The sequence below is a fragment of the Amblyomma maculatum genome, chromosome 9 (genome assembly GCF_055883805.1).
Source record: "Amblyomma maculatum isolate TAMU_Amacu chromosome 9, ASM5588380v1, whole genome shotgun sequence".
In the NCBI taxonomy this organism is placed as follows: domain Eukaryota; kingdom Metazoa; phylum Arthropoda; class Arachnida; order Ixodida; family Ixodidae; genus Amblyomma; species Amblyomma maculatum.
In genome coordinates this window covers 124,422,046-124,444,986 of record NC_139352.1, presented here as the reverse complement: position 1 = coordinate 124,444,986, position 22,941 = coordinate 124,422,046, and the positions used below count along the sequence as shown (strand labels likewise).

The 22,941-nt window shown below is 45.7% G+C and overlaps 2 protein-coding genes across 7 annotated transcripts in view; one reads left to right on the top strand and one right to left on the bottom strand.

Annotated features, from left to right (window-relative positions):
• AdamTS-A (ADAM metallopeptidase with thrombospondin type 1 motif A) overlaps nt 1-22,941 on the bottom strand; it is a 638,686-nt gene that overhangs the window by 63,336 nt on the left and 552,409 nt on the right. The window lies entirely within an intron of this gene.
• Nucleotides 15,342-16,604, top strand: LOC146180321 (uncharacterized). The gene has a single exon (XM_084579621.1). The coding sequence runs from the start codon at nt 15,342-15,344 to the stop codon at nt 16,602-16,604; it is 1,263 nt and encodes a 420-aa protein (XP_084435747.1).

The following is a 22,941-nucleotide window of genomic DNA, read 5'->3' as shown; positions in this document are numbered from 1 at the left end:
ACTATAGTCGCTCGGACTCGTCCAAAATAGGGCCCGCTAGGGGGAGGACGGAGTATGTGGATGACTCCGTGATCAGCTCTGGCGGCACGGCGCTCGGAGGCCACAGTTAGTTTACGGCTTGGATTGGCGCGCTCGCCGCAAGATGGCACTAGTTATATTATCATCATTACAGCTGCACTTGGTAACCTTGACTCCAATTTGTCATTGGCTATGTAGCTTGCTATCGCATCGGTCGCGTTTATGGAGGTTTGTTAAAACGCTAGTCAAAGTCCTTTGTGAGGCGGTACTACTACCGTGAATGTACGACGAAAAGTAAAAATGGTACGTGCTAACCGATACGTCCGGGATAAGCTGGTACGGTTTATGCGGATGCAAAATGCATTATCACCGAGTCGGGGACTTGATTTTACTACTTTCAAAACAAAACTACTGTTAAAGCGGGTTTGTTTTAATGAGGTTTTACTGTAGAAGTAATTGTAACCATACTCCAGTGTCGGTATTATGTGTGTTTTTATCCTAAGAGTGTGTGTAATGACAAACTGTTACTGATGCATATTTGTAATTTTTAATGTCAAAATCTGTGTGGGGGGCAGGGACCTCTGTCAGGCTTTCACATAGCCTTTAGTCCCCGCCTCCTTCGCTTGCACAAGGAATCAAGAAACCAATTCCAATATCCCTATCAAGAAATGAGACTAGGGATAATGCTGGGGAGCTCCAGACTCCCTGTCATTCAAGGACGGAAGCTGCTACAGTTGGAAGTGGAAAATGTAGTGGAAACATAGTGGAAAATGAGAGTGAGTTCACCCGCTGATGCAGTCCATGGATGGGCTGTGCCGGCTAAGTCTGACTGTCATCAAGGGTAGGGGCAACCCTGGGTAACCCAGCCAGCAAGGGTACAAGCGGGTATAGTGTTCTAGAATTGAGAAGTGTGCCGTTTGCCGCCGGCGAGCTGGTCGTTTCAGCGATGACAGGAGAGAGGGCGCTGTGTGCAGGAGGAGCGCAGTGAGCGCGGAGCTGGGTGAACCGTCACCGCTAGTTCAATCGGACTCCGAAGGCGCATAGCAATAAATTGTGTCACTTTAGCTCCCACACACTTGTCTAAATGTATTAAAACGGTTATGTTCATGGACAGAACAACTAGTTCCCTATAAAATAAGCGGCCGTCGTCAGGGAACGGCAATACAAATACAGTCGCACAAGATATATCGAATTCGAAGGGGATCGCGAAAAAGTTCGATATATCGATAATTCGATATACAGAAATTGGCTTGTTACGGCACTTACGATGCGAAAAAACGATACCGTATTTGCCGCATAATCAACCCACTGGCATAACGAACCCTCTCTCCACTTTTGCGCCCGAGAATTTGAAAAAAAAAAATGCTTTAAGGCCAGCTCGCTCACATGCAAGCGATTGAGCGATCTCAGCGACGAGCGGCAGCGATAGAGCGAAAAATTTCCAATGGAACTGCGTCCCGCTCGCCGCTCGAGCCACCGCGGCAGCTCAAAGCAAGGTTTCTGTGTCGCTGCGGCATGCTTCCGTTGATTCATACATGCAAAGATAAACGGCTCCCGCCAAAAAAAAAAAAAAAAAAAAAAAAGAAAGCCTGCCACTTCTTAACGTCCGCAGCCGCCATATCTTACGCTACGTCGCACGTACAGCACAAAGATAAGAAAGAATGACTCGCAAAAAAAAAAAAAAAAAACAGAGCTGCCGCTTCTTAATGCCCGCAGGCGCCGTAACCACGTCAGCCGCCGCGCGCAGAGGGTTCGCAACACACGCTGGAGAAAGCGTCCCACGTCTGTCTGAAAACGGGCTGAGCTGGCTGTCAGCATGCGTAGCGTGTGCTGAAGGAGATAGCTCGGCAAAAGAATGGGCACACCCACGCACATGGCTTGCAAACGTCATGTGTTGGCGCGCGGAAAACGATAACTGCAGATGCGCGCGCCTTTGGGGAGTGGGCGCGGCGCTGTCCAGAACTGTCCCCTCTCATTCCTTCCGCGCGTGGCTTGAAGACGTCACGCAGCAAACGGCCAAGAGTGATGCGATCGTCTTTGGAGAAGGCACACTTTTCAGTGCGTAGTGCGGAGTTCGATATATCGAACGACCGGCGAAACTGAGTTCGATATATGACGCGGCTTTCCTATACTTTTACATGGGATTTTCAAGGGGATATTCCGTGAGTTCGATATAACCAAAATTCGATATATCCGGGTTCGATATAACCGGGTTCGACTGTACAGGCAATGTAAGATACAGATTGCCGACGAACTGACAAGCAATGGCAAGATACATTTCCTGAACGTATTGGGCGCTTTATTTCTTGAACACTAACGGGAGGTTCAATGACTAATGTCTAACGTATTTCTATGATCATGTAAATTTTTCATATTGGATGCACCAGTTTATGCGGGCTAGACTGAAGTCTTCCATCGACGCTCGCACGTACTGAAAACGCAGTGAATGGTGTTTTAGGCTAGGCTAGCATACTTTTTGCGCCACATGTAAATAGAGGTATGCGAAGATTGCTTTGAAGACAGAAATTATGCCAGCGCTTACTGATGACTTTATTTAAATGTGGGCTAATACATATGAACTGGCAGTCCTACTCAAAACGAAATGAATGAGAGCACATAGCAATGAACGAAACCACATAATGGACGACGTGAAAAAAAGAATCGCGACTTAGTGCAAGAATATGGTACAAACGTATAAAACTGTACAGAACTATATGAGAATAATAATGAACTGTACTAGGCCGTGAATAAATTAAGCTGCTAAATTTGAAAACACACAAGAGAAAGGCAGAATGATTAAAGTCCTCAAACACGATTACTTGCACCTCCTCAGCTTTAGGTGCTTTACCAGCTCTGCTTTGGAGGTCTGCTCTTGGTTTAGCGACTTGGCATAAAAACGCAATCGCATGAGGACGTAGAACTTCACTATGTTAAGTGTCATTTCTTTGTCATGAGTAGGGCAACCAAACTTGGAAACCTCTGCGCGCTTTGCAAAAACAAAGCAAATTCACGCATGCTATTTGCGGTATTCTTTCTTGAACTAAAAAAAAAAAACCATGAAAGACTTTTCCAGCGTGTGCACGAGCTTTGCAAGCTCCGAGGACGGATAAAGAAGACCTCCGTGGTCGAAGTTTGAGATAAATTGATTTTCTTCTTTTTGTGCCGCGCACGATTTGCTTGAAATGAGATAAGCGGAGCAAGTACTGCATTTTGACTTCTTCATAAACTTTCTAGCGACATATCCTGCAATATAAGCTATGAGACGACTAGAACTATGCCTAGTGACGTATCTGTGGTCATCTGAAGGAAGGGAATTCAAAGTAGCTTCGACGTGCTCGAGCCTTCCCTCGTCAACCAAACAGTCAAGCTCATCAATAGGATTTGAAAGAAGCTGGGTAGGTTTCTCGCTTGTACGGCTAATTCCAAGTAAGGCATTTACAATTTCAGCATTACAATTTCCTGTCTTTGGGGGCTTCGCTAAGTTGTAAACTGTCACTAAAAATTGAGCCGGCGTGGGATGATCGTTGCAGCCATTAAATTGCCTCACGATGCCGAAGAGGTTTTCTAGTTTGTCTTTGCTTAGTCTCGATGTGATAATGTATGTAAAACCACTTTTTGCAGATAAGTAGTCAACGAGGTCGACTGTGGACTGCAAAGTTACCCGAAGGCCTTCCGCGGTGCTGTTGCTTAGGAAACCATGCTTTCAGTCAACCATGCTTTGAGTGTATTTCGAGAAGGGAAGGGTTCGAATAGGGAAGGCAGCAAAAAGAGCACGCAATGAGCAAGAAGAAAGAACGAAAGGAAGGAAAAGAGCATTCCGTAAAAGAGTGGGGGGGGGGGGAGGGGGGGGGGGTGAAAGTCATACGAGATGGGCGGAACTGTTACTGTGCTCTCTGCAAGCATGTGTTTTCCTGCTTCACCAATCTTCACTCTTCGCTCAACAATGCGCCATAGTACAACAGCCAGAGAAGCAACGCGATGCAACAAAATTCACGCAGGAATAACGAGCCGCAGAAGCAGACGCCCCAAGCGTTTCCTCTGCGGCGCGCGCACTTGTGATGCGCTCCTACGGCTGACAGCGCCACCTACGCTTTTCATCGCTCTGGCGACCACGTTGCTCCCATTGCCGCGGGCCGAAGAGGGCACACTTCCCAATTTTAGAACACTATAATGCGGGTGCTATTATAGACTGCCTTCATTCCTCCTCCAGGAAACCAGGGATGTCCTGGGAAACGCTGAGGCCATCTCAGTAGGCTAAAAGAGTGAAGACGAAGCAAAAACAGAACTTTCGGAGCCTGTGAGTAGTGCCTCTGTGAGACCAAAGGGGTGGGAGATGAAGCCTCCACTAAAACGCTTCCGGTATGTAGGTGGTAGGTCCTGGTTCCAGCTACGGGGCCGGCGTTAAACCAAGATGCTTAACAAAACTTGGTAGAATTGGGCTCTCGCTTACAGCGAGGCACAAACAGAGTTACCGAAGTCGGGAGCGCTACGGCGTCTGTCAGGGGTGCACATCTGGAAGTGCATCACGGATGTTGCAACCTTGCATGCCCGAGCACGTGGGTGCGACCCACAACATGACCGACGCGGTGGCAGTACAGTGCAGTCCACTTATACCAATATTCAGAAAACCTGAAAATCCGATTATTATAACCGATTATCGTTATATCTGGACCGGCGAAAAAAAAAAGTACACCCACGTATTTTCCCATGCATGTAGGCTTGCCTAGTTACGATGAGTAAATCAGGCTTGAACAAACCTGAACAAACAAACAAGAGCACTAAACACTTCATTACAGCATACATCAACAGCCATAAAATAACTTAAGCATACTTGAAGAAGTCGGAAATTTGTGCTCGCTTGAGCAGCAGCTGAAGCTTGACAATCGCTGTGAGCATCGCTTCCATTAGCGTGTATGCTGGCGGCAGTTCTTTAAGTGCACGAAACCAATTAGCGGCTGGATGAACTGAAGGATATCCCCAGCCTTGATGATCGTTAAAATCGTAGAGTGGAAATGTCCATACTTTTTCACGAGGCCTCCAGCGTTGAAACCCTGCCGAAAATCCCAATGAATCTGCCGTTTCATCTCATGAGCTATCGCGCCATCTGTCAATGTGGTCACCGCCATCTTCCACAGATGCAGAATCGGTGATGGCGATGATGATACGGCCGCAGCAGCATCCTTTGCGCGGCTGTGATTGCAATGATGATAGTGCTCATTTCCTTCCATTTTCGCCACACATGTCAAGTTTTCATGTCATTGCTTTCTTAAAGTTTATCTTTTATTCAGTATTCAATCAAATTTTCGTGGTAAACACCTATCAAGCGGCGATAAAGCTACTGTTGTATCCGATGTACCGCCGATAATCAATTGTTATATCTGGTTTATTTTTCCGTAGGGACTGTGGCAAAAATGATAAATCTCAAGAGTTTGATCGTTATAAGCGATATATCGCTATATCTGGTATCGTTATAAGTGGACTGCACTGTAGTGGACAAGTCGGCCATGTGTGGTGGGAAAGCTGCCAGGATTGTTCTGACAGCTCGACGATGACCCAATGCAAATGGGCACAGGAGCGACCCCCAGCATGGGTGTCAGTCATTTGTGGGACTTAGCTCCTGGGAAGGGGCTCGACCTGGGCAATACCGTGTACGCCTGGGGGATGCTGAGGGAGCTGTAACTCTTCTTGGCACCACAATGGTAGCCTTGTTGTAAAGCATCTGCCTAACATTCGGTAGGTACGAGGTTCGATCTACGGTGCTGCAGGGCACCCACACTACCAGATCATGTGCCGCAAGAAGCATCCACCTTGTTGTGAGCTCGGTACACTTACCGCTCTACATGTGAGCAGTCAGCTTTCTTGTGCGGTGAGGTTTCCTGTACAGTGCTCGTGTAATCTCGATCATTTTTGGGGAATACTTGTGCCTGGTTGTCTAGCCAGAGTTGATGTCCACTCAGTCTACGGCAACCTGCCAGGTAGTACGCTGTCAGTGCTACATTACCCTGCTTAAACCTTGAGTCTAGTACGATAAAATGAACCAAGCTGCCTCGATTCATTTTCAAGTATTGCAGGTCAGAGCACGAACCTTGTATCTCCGTGGGCTTGACACTAAATTTCCCATTCTCACTTGTATAATACCCCAGTCAAGCGTGCAAGCTAAAGTGCACTTACAGGGAGTGCACTTTGCAGCTCAAAAGACACTTTACGGTACCCAGTGTTAAACAGGAAAGCGTAGTGCACTCGCATTAGCACTCATAAATACGAAACTGGCAGCAGTAAAAGCATATTTTTTAAAAGAAATTGGAACATGCAAGCGTAAAGTTCCGACTATTGCTTTTTAATGTAGTAAAAGACAAAAAAAATGCTTAAAATTCAACACTGGGCTATGTTTCGGAGATCCCACATCAACAAACGCCATGAACAATGGCGACCCCCACCTAATTGAAAATGACATCACCGCAGTGGCGCACCGAGCTTAATTTGCAAGTTGCGTACACGGTTACATCACGTTTTGTGATGTGATATTTTGCCCGTCACTATTATAAAACGATTCTTAAAAAATATATATATACAAAACATGCAAAATCAGTTTGTATTCATATCTTATTACATAATATATTTTGCGACGAGAAATTTCTCCCGGCGAGGCTACCCACTCAACCCTCAAAGTCTGTTTTGCGAACGCACTCCACCCTGAGTGCGCACTTTGGCAAGTGCACTTATGTTACACCGCAGTTTAGCAGCAGTAGAGTGCCCTTTTCTTAAGTGACGCTCTCCATAAGTGCACTTTATTTTGCACGCTTGACAGGGGTATAAAACAAGTGCACTCTGTTGAAAAGGCGATATGTCATGTTAAGGTCCAATTATAGGCCTGGGAGCGCCGTACAACACAAAAAGCATGCAAAGCGATGCTCTCCGCGTCCAAAGCAGCAGACTCGTCTTTCAGCACAAATCCCGCGTGGCGGAAGCAATTGCGCAGCACTGCGGGTGCCACTGACTTCCACGCATCGGCGAGCATACTAAGTGCTCCAAGCAAATCGACAAAGTAGGTTTTCCCACTGTCGAGACACACCACCACACACGAGAGCAAGCATGACCGATAATTGACCTTGAGGTTTCGGATCACACCTTGGTCCATCTGCTGCAGGACACTTGTCGTATTCGGTGGCAAAAACTCGACGCGCACAGCCTTCAAGCTGTGAATGTGCCCGTGTGCGCAGTTATCAACAACAACCAAACTCGGCGGCCTTCTTGGTCAAACTTGCGGTCCAGTTTTCGCACATAGCTTTCAAAAAGCTGCTGCGTTATCTATGCCTTCTTGTTAGCCTCATACAAGACAGGCAGGGTCTTTACACCTTTGAAGCACCTTGGGGCTTTCGACTTGCCGATGACGAGCATCGGCAGTCTTTCTGTCCCAGACATGTTGCTGCCGACCAAAACTGTAACCCGCTCCTTACTGTGTTTTCCACCATGGCAAGGGTCACCAGTAAAGGCAAGGGTCTTCTCCGTCATACGCTTAAAAAAAAGCCCAGTCTCGTCGCAGTTGAATGTGTCGTTCGACGAGTACTCTTGTAAGAGCGACTGCAGCTTCTCCGAGCGGTAGTCCGCGACAACACTCAAATCAACAGCTGCACTTTCGTCGAACAGGTTTTTAAAACTGAGGTCGAAACGCTTCTTGAAATTTCATAGCCAGCCGTCACTCACTTTAAAACCTTCAATGTTCATTTGAAGCGCCATCGTCTCAGCTTTTTGTTTGAGGAGGCCATCGGAGACAGGAACCTTGCTGGCCACTGCTGACTTGAGCCATACGATGAGGGCCTCCTCGAGCTTTGGGTAGGTGCCTTTGCTTACATTCTTCTGATGACATCCAGTCAACTTCTCCACTGCTTCCAAAATCTTCTGCTTGCTCTTCATGTAGTCTGAAATAGTCTGTCTCAAAATCTGGAACTCTTTCGCGACATCTGCCTGTGATCGGCCACCTTCCACGAGCTTCACAATAGCCGCTTTCTTCGCCATCGACACGGTGAGGTACTTGCCTCGCTTCATGGGTGCCTTCGAGGCCGACGACAACATCGATGATTGCTTCTCCATTACGAATCACTGAATCACAACACCAACTTTGTTAAGTGCCTTCTCGCTGCCGCGTTGCACGCAAAAACAGAAAAAAAAGCTCCTTATAAAATCCGGAACAGCTTCAGAACTGAAGCCGATTCAATTAAATGCGAGTCACAGTAGCGACCACGATAGTGACAGAACGCAGAACAATCATGGGTAGGCCTACTCGCTACGCTCGGCAATGCACGTGAAAGGCACAGCAAACAAGCAGAGAAACAGGCAGTCGAAGCGATCAAGCTAAAAAAAAAAAAAAAGAAAGCACTCCGGCAGCGACGTTCCGGAAGCGGAAGCTGCTAGGCGAATAATATAACCTCGATCCAACGTCAGCTAAGCAGAGGAGGGGCACGCAAGGCTGGTATCGGTTTCGAGGCTATAGAAGGAAAGAGTAAACAAACAAGATGACGGCGACACCGCTCAAAATGTGTGGCAGTTGGCCCGGCTGACGCTTGAAATGTCCGAAAAATCGATAGCCCTCCCTAGAGTGTCCGAAATTTTGAGCCGCGTAATAGACCTTATGCAAAATTGCCATCTATCGGACCTTCAGCGAACCGCGCTACGCGACGTCATGTTCAAGGGTTGAGTGCGTCGGCTGCGCTTACGGCTGCTGCCGTCGCGTTAGCTGTGTCTGCTTTGTGCTGTGATTTGCATGTATTTGTTCGCATTCAAAGCAAAAAATGACGAATAGACGATTGACTTGTACACGCTGCCTACATTCCAATTTTACTTCGTGAAGCGATACTGCACTGCCAAAACGTCTTGCGAACGGTGGTAACAGCGTAGCGACAAATGGCAAAACCTTTGTTGTTGCTCCGGGGCATTCCTTGATATGGTACTCAAATACGCGTCCATGAAAGTGCAAAACATATTGATATTGTTTCCGGGTGTAAAACATGTCTGCGATGTCATTAAGCGTACACGATAGAGCTTAATATTGTTTCTTTTTTTTTTTTTTCTTTAGGGGGGACACGGCTCTTTGCGGACAAAAATCAGTCTAAAAATCGGATCTTTTTATTCCTTCATTTTTGCGGTCCTGAGATGTTTCCGCAACTATCTGCAGATTTTGGTTGAAAAATACCGCCTAATTCGCACGTTACAGCGTTCCAAAAATGCGAATCAGAACGTTTGGCCCTTTAAATTGAGGTCAAATCACGCTGAGTTTTGATTGGCCGCAGATTGATAAATACGCTCTCTCCACAGGCATCATTTTGGTCTCATTCGAAAGATCGTGATTCAGGCTATTCTCATGTCACAATCGGCAATCGTGAGCAAACATCCGAAGAGGAAAACAAAGGGACAAATTTGCGCGAAACACGCCCTGCTATTGGGCTCTGAAAGCATGTGACACAAATGACCACTTATTGTTGGCTGTCCGCGTCGGCTGTTTGCAGCCTGGCGCCATTTTGAAATGGTCGCGTAGGCCTAGCTGGCTTAGCACTGTCCCGTTGTCACAACCACGGCGTAAAACGGGGAAAATTTAGGTTCGAGCGTCAATCTGGCCCAGAAACCGAAGAAAGGTAGAGATAAGAGGCGCGCCGGTAACGCACCAACTCCGCATCCTGTTATCAGCTATCAATGGGTCGCTAAGGGCGTAGCCTGTGGTGCTGAGTAGCACGACAGATAGGAGAGCGAACGATTTCCTCGAGGCGAATCCTGCCGAGTGCGAGCATCGTAATCATGACGATGCAGTTGAAAAAGTGATACCTAGGCAGTTTTCATGGCAGCAACAGATCGAGCACTCAGAAAAGTTAGTGGCACGACAGTAGCGGCGATCGCGAAACGGCGTCAAGCGCGGCATCGCAAACTTTCTCGAAATAAATTTGCTTTTGAGTTGCAGGGACAATTATCTCGATGGGAAACGGTGCATTCACACCAGAAACAACTCATTTTATCGAGTTATTGTTAGCCTTGGTAATTCAAACATATGCCCAAAACATTTCTCGCCGATTTCTCAAAATTGAATTTTGGACAGTCACCAGATCAATATTTCTGGCCCTGCTCTTGCTTGTTATTTTCTTTAAACCTAACCTCATGTATCTTTTGACACCAAGGTAAATGTAATAACCATACGGGAAAATTTACTGAAAAGATTTGTCTTGGCACCAAAATAGACCTTTCCTTTGAGGTTTTTTTTTTTTTTTTTTTTATGGTGTAACTTCGGCTCAAATTGGTATAACACATTCATTTTTACTTCAATTTACTTTCCAACCATTTCTGATCATATTGATCATGTCAAACCTTGCCATAATTTAAATCTACATGTTCTGACATGTTTTTCCTTGTTTTTCCTTGTTTCCTTGTTTCCTCAAAACAGCATTTTTGAGGGTGCTGCAGTGTTGGAGGAGCAATATCCCTCAAACTATTGTGCTATTGCTTTCATTTTTTCATTGCTGCAAAGATACTTTCTTGAAGAGTGCGGTAAGACTCAAATATATACAATTATGATGAGGCAACATTTGCAAAACTAATTATTTATAATGGGTGTCAAATCGAGCTTTTCCACAGAAACGATTGATGTACTGTAACACAAGTTCATATTAACCTAGCACCTCCATTCTTGGTTAGCTGCACTCTGTGATATTTTTAGATAATTTATGCAGGCTGATTTTCATCATGCCCTTCATCATCATCATCATCATCATCATCATCATCATCATCATCAGCCTGATTATACCCACTGCAGGGCGAAGGCCTCTCCCACATTTCCTTTGTGTGTTTATTAATTAGCTCACCTCCAAATGAAGAACATTAATTCGGCAAAATTCTTGAAACTATGCACTCTACAAAAGAAAAAAATATATATTTAAAATCAGCATGTCAGAATACATAAGTAATGCAAGTTTAATCCAAATCGGTCCATAGATAAGAAAAAATGTTATAAGAGGGGTGTCCCCCTGGTCTTAAAACTATTCTCGTTGTTTACCAATCAAAACTTATGCAACTTGGTGGGTTTGTGTAGTTTTTTGTGCAGATTCCAAAACTGCAATTATTTCTTTTGTGATGCAATTATTTCATGAGATAGTTACACCAATTTGTCTAATTCTCACAAGAATAATTACAAAATGACCACTGAAGAAAAACTTCAGATAAACACATTGCTGGACACTAGAAAGAATGAGGAACCCAACGTAGCAAGCAGTTTTTTGATTAAGCTGAAAAAGCTTAATCAAAAAAGAAAAAGATGCTGAAAAAGAAATTATTACTCTATCTGCAATAGGTGCCGAGATATTAAGGCTGCAAAACTGCTAGTGGTCGACAATGCATGTTTTGAGAAAAGAGCAAAAAAGAAACAGGGCATCATTTAACAGACATTCACTGGTACAATGCACACATTTACAATTTAAAATAGCTATAAACCTCCAGGAATGTAGTCTCTTTGCTTTCCAACGTCCAAGTGTCGCCTCTTTCATTTTAATTTGCAGTTGCAGCACATTCAGTTGTCACTTTTTCGACTGCGCGAGTCACATGAAGGCAGCGGCTTTTTTTTCTTTTTTTTGTTTGTTTTTACGTTCGTCGTTTTGCTGCGTCCTCGCATCAAGACCGCGGTGAGAAACGTTTATTGCGGAAAAGAAATGTAATTTGGAGCTGTTTGCTGCTTCCCAGAGCTCTGCATTGCACTGGAAGCAAGTGCACTCACTAAGGACTATGAACGAGGTCCGATCGGCGCAAACGCGTGGCGAGCTCTACGAAGACGACGTGTCCCACAGTTTATGTATTGGAGAATAAGTTTGACAGCGATTTCTTATCCCCGTTCACTTTTTAAAATGCCAATATCGCCGCCGTATGTTTACGCTTCGCCAATCTCTGCAAACTGTTTAGATCTGACGATCATGAACTCCGCCTCGCCAAGCGGACTGTTCGTCGCGCTGCCGTCATCGTCATGAAAACAATCCATCTACCGCTTCGTTGCTGGAGTGGGCGTGAGTTCAAGCTTTTTCTGTTTTGAGCTTATCTTCCTGCTCATCTGTGGCCTGCGATGTCAGTGTCGCGGCATGTGCGACCGCTGGCAGTAGCAGTCTCCCGTGCTGGGGAACCCGCTAGGCCTACTTCAGGCTTGTACACACGATCGTTCGGCGCACGACTTTCGTCGGCCTGAACGCGCACAGCCAGGGAAGGGCATCACTTGAGATGATTATTCAACTATTTTTTTCAGTTTTTTCACAAATTCTTGCCGTGAACGCACCTCGCGGTTCGGAACCAATCGCGGCCATTGTCACATCTCCGCCGTCTCTCCACGGCTCGGGCGCGCCGAGCAGACGCCGTCAGCCAGCTCCACCAATGCGGTGACGCCTTATCATCACGTGCACCCCGAAAGCCAATGGGATTGCAAATACCACGTTTTCGTTTTTGCTATTTTTGCTATTTTGTATGCGACCAATGGGCGAATGTAAACAGCAGAGACGGCAATTTGAAGACGAAAGCAGGCTCTTTCGAATGTGACCAAGTGTCTACGGTGCCGCGCACGAAATGGGAGCTACGCCTCGCGGAAAATGGTTGTTTCGGGGGTCGTTTTCAGTCCAAATTTGGACGACATCGATTATATAAATTGGCATTGTGACTAAAATACCGACCCTAGAGATGAAAAACTTAGCAGATAGGTAGATAAAGAGCTACTGATTTCGCAAATCACATTTTCTAAAAAGTGATTTTTTCACAATTTTTTGGTCCGAAAGACCCCTGTCCCCCCTTATATAGGACTGATGCCTAATAAACACTGCGCTCTGATGGACCTTCACAGTCCCCAGTGAAGCACGCGCACTACTGTTCCCATCCTCTGTCTGAATGTTTAGCAGCTGATGTACCTCGTTAGCATGTAATCAACCATATAGCAGTACCCATATCCTATATGTAACTGGCTAAAACCCCAAACCACGTGAACTTGCCGACGAAACGTGACAGGTCAACGACATGATTCCGTGCGCGCTGATCCTCCTCAGATATGCAGCTCCTGTTGCCGTCACATTGTGGTTCTATTTCGTGAAAATCAATATATAGCAGAAACTGCTGCCTGCGAAGTCACATAGCAGAGGTCTGCCTTATACCCAGACACAAGTCAAGCTCCTTCGTGGACGCGTATTCGAGCAGTGCTTTGTGCAATGCGCAGTTTTTGCAGCAGTCTTTCTCCTCTCCAATACCGTATTTTTTCTTCTTCTTCCCGCATTTTTTGACGGAATTGAAATATTTCAATTGTTTTTCGTAACCCATGTCAGGGATGAGCTTTCTTTGCTTGTGAAGATATTGAATGAAAAACTAATCGCACTGCGTTCTCATGCAATATTCGACACTAGCAACATTCTTCACGAAATCGTTTTGCGAAAAAGTAGCGAACGTATACGAGCTGTGTAATGTTAAATGGCGGTTTTCCTTCTATGGCTGCTGAACATGTTTTGCAAAGTCCGAATTTATGGGGCTTCCAGTCAGTTGACACCTGAAAGAACACAAATGTTTTCAGTGTGGAGCTGTGATGCATGTTTTTTTTTTTTCCCATATTGCAAAACAACAAACATTATTTGCCAGCAGCAATTCAGGGAAGTACTAGTAGAATGTACCAAGCAATGGGCATACAGAAAATGTGATGCATACATGTATAGGGCTGGGTACTTTTAGACAAAATAAAGTAGGAAGACATGTGTGCGCTCATTCTTGCTTCTACTGCGATAACTGCAGTAGCAAACTTCACTGCTAAGCGCGGTAAGACTCACTACAAACGATATTGCTCTGTAGATAGTGTCAAATGGTTGGCAGTTTCAATCCCTACCTCATCACACTGTTTAATGAAGAAACGGAATTATTTAGTGATATGGATGGGAGAAAAGAAAACTGGCGTGGTCTAAAATAAGGCGTAACTCCTTTTCGATGCACCTCATGCAACTCGCAGAAAAAATAATGTTGCACTAATAAAAAAAAAGCAAACAGCGCAGTGATCGCCGTCACTATAGCAACAACAATCATGCAAACTCGCGGTAGACAAGAGCAGCTAAACGGTAGGGGCAGCTGCATCTTACCTGTACTCACCTATGGGGCTGAAACGTGGAGGCTAACCAAGAGAGTTCTACTTAAGGGGAGACACGGGGGTTTGCGGCCGAAAAATGACAAAAAAATTGACTTTTCAAAGTATTTTTTTTCCGAATCTTGATGTTCTGAGGAACCCATACATAAAATATTATAACTGTCAGTTAAGTATTTATTGACTTATTGCTCTTCAAAGTCATGAATGTGGCAGTTTTCCTCGCGAAAATGACTGAAAAAACGGTCAAATTCAAAAGCGTGCCATACAAGAACCCCGCTGCGGAGCACCACCATTTTGGTTTCGTTTGAAGCATGAAGCTCTCTGCTATCCATTTTTAGTGGGAAACCGTGCATGCGTCTGGCAACAGCAGAGCCACAAGCCAGTAAAAAAATAAAGAATACTCGCACCGCATTGGCGCTTTTGCGTCACGTGCTACGAATCCTGCCTCCCTATTGGACACTGCGAAATCGTCTGCTAAAAAGATACAAAAAAAAAACGGCATCGCGTCCGACATTTTGGATTGAGCTTTCTCGAACACGCTACGATGGCTGGTGGCAATAGAAAGTTCCGCACTGCGCACGCATTCGGAAAAAAGAAAAAACGACGGCAACCGCGCCCTCAACGGCTGCAGTCACGCGAAATGCTGCCGGATGCACCGACATCGGAGACCGCCGACAGTTCGAGCCCTGCTGCGGCATCGTCGCAAGATGCTGCAACAACCGACGGAGCCGGGAGAGCCGTCCGTGTAGACACGCCTTTTCTGTCCGACGCCGATAGAACAGAACTAGAACATTGCGCGACGGAGGCACAGCGTGAACTTTCGTCAGTTTCAGGCACTCGGCGAAAGCGGTCTCTTTTGGGATCAACGATCGAAGATGCGCCCGCGTCAGGAACGCCGTTCACTGTGCTAACCCTAACCTCCGTGAACGAGCTGCTTGAGTGCGTGAAATGCAAAGTGTGCGGCGGTTCCGTAAGCATTGCAAAAGGTGAGCTGGAATTTGGGCTTGCTGTTAGGCTCGCGCTCAATTGTGAAGTCTGTGGGCAGGTGAAAACCACTTGGAGCTCGCCTAGGGTAGGCACGAACGCAACCTGCAAGCCTTTCGAAGTCAACGTTCTCGCCGCGCATGCTGCTGCAAGCACGGGGAACGGGCAGACCGCATTGAATGACATTTTCTCCGCGCTCAATATTTCGCGGCGTGGTATGCACTGTAGAACATACCAAGACTACTTGAAAGGCAAGTTAAACCCTGCTGCTCTGAACGCTGCCACACAAGTGATGATTGACTGTGCTGATGTTGTGAAACTTCAATACCGGAACCTGAACTTTGGACACACGGGAAATATAGCTGTGTCGTTCGATGGAACGTGGCTCACTCGGGGCCATTCCTCACATGTATGTGTTGGTACTGTAATTGAGCTTTTTACGGGCTATGTTCTCGATTTTGTGGTTTTGTGTAATTTCTGCCTGGGATGCCGCTTTGGTCCTAAGGAGGGCGAACCAAACTTTGAAGCATGGCAAGCCGGCCACAAATGCCAGAAAAACACTTCCAGCAAGCCAGGTGAAATGGAAGTTGAAGCAGCCAAGATTCTGTTCAGCCGGTCAATTGAAAAGTATGGACTGCGCTATGTAACCATGCTTTGTGATGGTGACAGCCGCGCCTTCAACAGTCTTCAAGACGCGAATGTGTACGGATATGTGCAGATTCAAAAAGAAGACTGCACCAACCATGTCAGCAAGAGGATGGGAACAGCACTTAGAAACCTAGTGCATAAAAGGAAGGGAGAAAATGGACCAAGCCTCAGAGGGAAAGGAAAGTTGACTGGTGAGCTCATTACAAAGCTCACCATGTACTATGGCTGGGCACTGAAAACGCACCAGGGTGACATTGACAAAATGCACAATGCGGTGCTTGCTACATATAACCATGTGACATCAACGGATGCAGAGCCAAACCATGGTCAAGGGCAACCTCAACCTCAAGGGCAAGAATCCTGGTGCAAGTATAACCAGGCTTTGGCTAAAGATGAGCCACCCCCAAAGCACCGCTATAACTTGCCAGAGTATGTCGCAGCTGCACTGCGGCCTGTTTTCATCCGCCTCTCCGACAAGAAGTTGCTGCAGCGCTGCCAAAGGGGAAAGACCCAAAACTCAAATGAGAGTCTCCATTCCATCATTTGGTCCCTGGTGCCCAAGACTAAGCATGCCTCATTGTTTGCAGTGCAATCTGCTGTGGCTGAAGCAGTCATTAGATTCAACGCCGGCAAGGAATGCGCTACCAAAGCCATTTTGCAGCAGCTGAGCGTGAACCATGGCACTACAGCCATTGAAAGGTCAGCCGAGAAGGATAGGCGTCGGCTTGTGGCATCTGATGCAAAGCATGCACGCGCAGAAAGCTTCCGCAGCGCAATGAAAAGAAAGCGCACAGCTGTGAAAGACGGTGATTACATGCCTGGTGCATTCTAGAGGTCAGCCCTTTCGTATCCATGGTTGCTTTTGGCCATAATAAAGTTTTGTGGTGTTCTAAACTTATTTTCTTGTTTTCTCAAAATGGACTTTTTTTCCACGCTGACAACCCTTGCCCACGATATCTTGAGATCTACTGGCCCGATTTGCATCATTTTTGTTGCATTTGAAAGCTTATGAGATGCTTTCTGCAATCATACTAATACATTTACATATTTTTGTGCATAAATATAAATAGCAACCAATTTATCTGGTTCAAGAAAATCTCATTTTCAGACTGGAAATTTCCAAAGTCTGTAACTTTTTTGGTGATTGGTCTAAAATTATGCCTATGCTTTGCATTCCCTGGTCCTTCTAGAGCATGTAAATGTAAAATATAGGCCAGTATTTACATTGCAAGTTGCCTTAATTTTGGGCAAGGTGGTCCAACATGACACATTGAACATCTTCACATCTATATAAGTTAGGTAAAATCCAATTACATATTTGTTATCAGCAGAAAAATGTACATCAGCTATAAAAATTTCAACCTTGTAACTTAAGAAATAAGAAAAAAAGGTCAAACCCCACTGTCACAACCCAGAGGGCTATGGAACGAAAAATGGTAGGGATAACATTAAGAGATAGGAAGCGTGCAGAGTGGGTCAGATAAATAACTCAAGTTACCGACATTCTAGTGGAAATTAAGAAGAAGAAATGGACATGGGCAGGACATGTAGTGCGAAGAGAGGATAAGCGATGGTCGCTTAGGGTAACAAACTGGATTCCATGGAAAGGAAAGCGTAGCAGGGGGCGGCAGAAAGTTAGATGGGCAGATGAGATTAAGAAGTTCGCAGGGGTCAAGTGGATGCAGCTAGCACAGAACCGGGTTAAGTGGAGAAATATGGGAGAGGCCTTCGCCCTGCAGTGAGTATAGTCAGGTCGATGATGATGATGATGATATGCTCCGAGTCATTTCTTTTGCAAGTCGTGTTCTGGAGACGCATCTCAGCAACTGAACCCTGGACGTAGTCGACTATATTCAATTCATCGATGAATCGAATACGTAAAGACGTTAGAACATCAAGCTGGAAAAAAGCAGTCTGGCGCCTCTGAAGTGCCGAAACCTGTTCTATCTGGATACCTGGACGTATACATACGAGCGAAATCTGTTGACAGCTTGTATGCATGAAAGCAAAAGCTTAAGGGGGGACGCGGGTCTTAAACTGGTCAGAAATGGGCAAAAAATTGATTTTGAGAAAAACGCATTTTCGAAATGTTTGTACCTCTGAGCACTAGCCTTCAAAATATCAACACTGAATTCAGTCAGGAAATACGGTAAAATCGACTTTTAAAATGCCACGGGAGCCTCGAAATGGCCAAAAAGGGGTAAAAATTGTACGAACTTTGCGCGCGCGCCGCGGCTGAAGCAGCCATTGGCCGCCGCTATCTTGGACTTGTTTTGAAGCTTGTTTCTGTTTGCGCATTTTGCGGCGTCTCCAAATGATGTCGCTCAAACAGAACGACCACCGTCGCGGGTTTTCGAAAGCCGTTTCCGGTCCGCTGATTGGCTGGAGCGTGCGCTCGCGAAGCGAGCCCCTTGTCTCGCGCTTCCCACTGGCCAGCGTGACTGTTTGCCATTTTCTTTCTTTTTTTTCTTCTTACGTTCGCCGTCGCGGCTGCTGCTTCGCTCGTTTATGATGCGCTTTCGTGATCGTTATCAGTCGTTCCAGCAGCCGGTGCTGGTCTTTAGACGTAGCTCACTGGAAGTAGCCCTATCAGGAGTGTATTGAAAACGAAGGCGCCTAGCGAGTGCGCGTCGAAGAACGAGTACGGCGGCGCGCTGCCAGGGTCGCGCGGCGTGGCGGCGCGCGGCGTGTTCTCGACCTCGCGAGCGGTTCAGAGGCATCCAAGATAGCATCGATAGATTGCACTGTTCAGCTGATGCTCATAGTCCCCGCCGACGCTAGCACTTCGTTGCTTATTTATCGCGTCGCTTCAGATGACAGGCGAGCCTGACATCGCGTCGTTGCCCGCGTTCCTCACCCGCAAACTGTTTCGTTTTTTTTTTTTTTCTTTTGCAGATTGCTTAAGTAATAGCGTCGCTGCGCTCGAGGGGCGTGAAAGTTCGAGCTTCAGCTCCAGCAAGGGACTCCGCGGGTGGCCCTGCATGCGCTGTACAGCAAAGTTTCATTCTGGAACATTAGCCAATTTCTTAGGTCATTCTAGTATACCGCTATGTTTTAGCCTTAAACTTTGTGCAAGTTTATTAATATAGCAAGACCGTTTTATCGTAATTTTGAGTATTTGTTTGCCTTGAAGGGCACTGCCACAGGCATATGAAGTGGTAAATGAAGCTTCTCACGCTGGTTCTAGTGGCGGTATATTTAGACTTTGTGGCAAGCTTTTACCAGTATTTGGGGAGGGTAGTGTTATATGTCGAACCCGGTTATATCGAACCCGGATATATCGAATTTTGGTTATATCGAACTCACGAAATATCCCCTTGAAAATCCCATGTAAAAGTATAGGAAAGCCGCGTCATATATCGAACTTAATTTCACCGGTCGTTTGATATATCGAACTCCGCACCACGCACTGGAAAATGTGCCTTCCCCAAAGACGATTGCATCACCCTTGGCTGTTTGCCGTGTGACATTTTCAAGCCACGCGCGGAAGGAATGAGAGGAAACAGTTCCGCGACGGCTGGTCTGGGCAGCGCCGCGCCCATTCCCCAAAGGCGCACATCTGCAATTATCGTTTCCCGCGCGCCAACACATGACGTTTGCAAGCCATGTGCGTGGGTGTGCCCATCCTTTTGCCGAGCTATCTCTCTCCTTTGGGTTTTGATAACTTCTTTTTAGCTGACACAAATTACCTTGGTACCATTTTCTTCAGAGAGAAATGAAGTACCCAATAACATTTTTAATTTTTTAGTTTAGGCAATGGATAAATGTCAATTTGAGATTAGCTTAATGAGTTCATGTCAAATAATGCAGCTTTTTTCTCTCAACATAATATGTGAAAATGACGTGCCTTTTTGAGGAAAACGAATGATGTCATCGGGTATGGGAAGACTATGGCTATCAATCTATGTAATTAAAAGCAACGAAATGCAATGAGAAAGTTCATTAAAGCTGCATAAGAAATTCACTAGTTATGCTCTGGACTTTGTTAGATAACTTTTGATCTAAGGCCACCAGCTCATTTATAATTACATTTTTGAAATCAGGAGAGAAAACCACATCCGTGTGCAAAGTTTCGTGAGATTCTAGTCATAACTAAAAAAGTTAGTTTTAGGACCCTCGTCCCCCCTTAAAAGCTGAGATGAACTGGCAACAAGGAAATCAGGAACAACACTCTTGCATAGCGAAAAGGCGATGCGCAGTCAGTCTACAGGCAAATTTAACACACCGTGGGCGATATATTTCGTCTGCCTTAGCACCGGGTACTGATTCGCTATCTTCCAATGCACACTAAATAAGATATTTTACAATTCAAGCGTGCCGCTGATCGAAAGTGTGCCTAGCGCGACAACCACGTGAGAGCAGATTAACACAAACCTCAAGAAAAAAAAAAGCTCAAGGAATGTAACTTGCTGCTTCTTTTCTTCTACACCCTTATTTTAATTTTGCGTACAACAAGGGACACAACAGTATGTCGATATTATCGGCAATAACGAGCATTAACGCAGCAGGCTGCGCAACCCCTATGCCGCTTGCCGCTCCTCAATGCAGCTACCCTTGAACATGGCGGAAATACGTGCGGCGGCCAGTAGATGGCAGCAATTTTGCATAAGGTCTATACATTGACTTTATAAGGTATGTCCTGGGGCCAGCAAAACGTCCAAATAATCAAGCATGTCCGAAAAATTGGTCGTCGACTGTAAATCTAAAAACTGGTGGTTGCACGCCTTTTCCTAAAATCCGCGCACATTTTTTTTTTTTTTTTGCTCCATTGGCGAAGTCCACATAATTTTTCCTACAATACTGGAACACACTAAACAGTAAATCCCTAATTATTTTATTTTTGCATAAGGCACATTTTCATCGCGTAAACTCGGAAGCAGACATACGCTGCGTGCGTTTCTGCGAGCACTGCCAGCTGCGAATCCCCACTATTGAAGCGACGGTGGCGCCACCTCTTGGTCGATCTCGTGGCAAATTGGAATGCACTAGTCTCCATTTGCAAATGTTGGGTGATGATGATACCAGTGGTGACATCTGGCAGCGACTGAGTATTGGGCACTGCGTTCCCTCTTTGCACACGCAAAAAAAAAATTGACCAGCGCTACTAGTGCCAGATTTTCTTGCTTATTTCCTGAATTCATAATTTACAAGTTCTCAGTAGTGTTCCACGAACCTGTTACTTCATTTGGGCAGCTAAAACACAGCAACCTTGACGTAACTAAATTTTCAGCTGCAGGTAGGACTTCTTTATCATCATCATCATCATCAGACAGATTATACTCACTGCAGGGCGAAGGCCTCTCCCATATTTCTCCACTTAACCCGGTTCTGTGCTAGCTGCATCCACTTGACCCCTGCGAGCTTCTTAATCTCATCCACCCACCTAACTTTCTGCCGCCCCCTGCTACGCTTTCCTTCCCTTGGAATCCAGTTTGTTACCCTCAGCGACCATCGGTTATCCTCTCTTCGCACTACATGTCCTGCCCATGTCCATTTCTTCTTCTTAATTTCTACTAGAATGTCGGTAACTTGAGTTATTTCTCTGACCCACTCTGCACGCTTTCTATCTCTTAATGTTACCCCTACCATTTTTCGTTCCATAGCCCTCTGGGTTGTCCTCAACTTAAGTAGAACTCTCTTGGTTAGCCTCCACGTTTCAGCCCCATAGGTGAGTACAGGCAAGATGCAACTGTTGTATACTTTCCTCTTGAGCGGTACCGGTAAGCTGCTAGTCATAATCTGCGACTGCTTGCCAAATGCGCTCCATCCCAATCTTATTCTTTTTGTTATTTCCTTTTCATGGTCCGGGTCTGCGGTTACTACCTGTCCTAAGCAGACATATTTGGCTGCTACTTCCAGTATTTCGCTACCTAATGTAAGCTGCTGTTCCTTCCCGAGACTGTTGAACATTACCTTAGTCTTCTGCATATTGATTTTCAAGCCTACCTTTCTACTTTTCCTGTCTAGGTCATCAATCATTATTTGCAGTTCATCCCCCGAGTTGCTTAGCAAAGCAATGTCATCAGCAAATCGCAGATTACAGAGGTATTCTCCATCTACCCTTATCCCTAACTGTTCCCATTCCAAGTCTCTGAATACTTCCTCTAAACAAGCTGTGAATAGTACTGGGGAGATTGTGTCTCCTTGCCTAACACCTTTCTTTATGGGAATTTTGTTACTTTCTTTATGCAGAACTATGGTTGCTGTGCAGCCATAGTTCACTTTCACTTTCACGTACGGCTCGTCTACCCCCTGGTTTCACAATGCCTGCATCACCGCCGAGGTTTCAACTGAGTCAAATGCTTTTTCGTAATCAATGAATGCTATGTATAAGGGCTGGTTATATTCCGAGCGTAGCAGGGGGCGGCATAAAGTTAGGTGGGCAGATGAGATAAAGAAGTTCGCAGGGGTCAAGTGGATGCAGCTAGCACAGAACCCGGTTTTAAGTGGAGAAATATGGGAGAGGCCTTTGCCCTGCAGTGGGTATAATCAGGCTGATGATGATGATGATATTCCGAGCATTTTTCTATCACCTGATTGATGGTATGGATATGATCGATAGTAGAGTACCGTTTCCGAAACCCTGCTTGATCCTTTGCTTGATTGCAGTCTAAGGTTGTCTAGATTCTATTAGCGATTACCTTAGTAAACACCTTATACGTAACAGACAGTAAGCTGATTGGTCTGTAATTTTTAAGGTCCTTAGAGTCCCCTTTCTTGTGAATGAGGATAATGTTTGCATTCTTCCATGATTCCGGTGCCGTCGATGACACCACGCACTGCGTATACAGGGTGGCCAGTTTTTCTAGCACGATATGCCCCCCGTCCTTCAGCAAATCTGTAGTTATCTGATCCTCTGTAGCTGATTTCCCCCTTTTCATAGTTTCTAATGCTTTCTTGACCTTGTCCTTCGTCACTGGTGGAACGTCTGACTGTTTTTCCCTACCGCCAATCTCATTACGGTCCTGACTACTTTGGCTACTGTAGAGATCTGTATAGAACTCCTTGGCTACTTTGACTATCTTTTCCATATTAGTGATGACGTTGCCCGCCTTGTCCCTTATCGCATACATCTGGTTTTTGCCTATGCCCAATTTCTTCTTTGCCGCTTTTGTCTCCTTAGACAGCTTACCGGTATCCTCTCTAACTATCCTACCGCCTACTTCTAC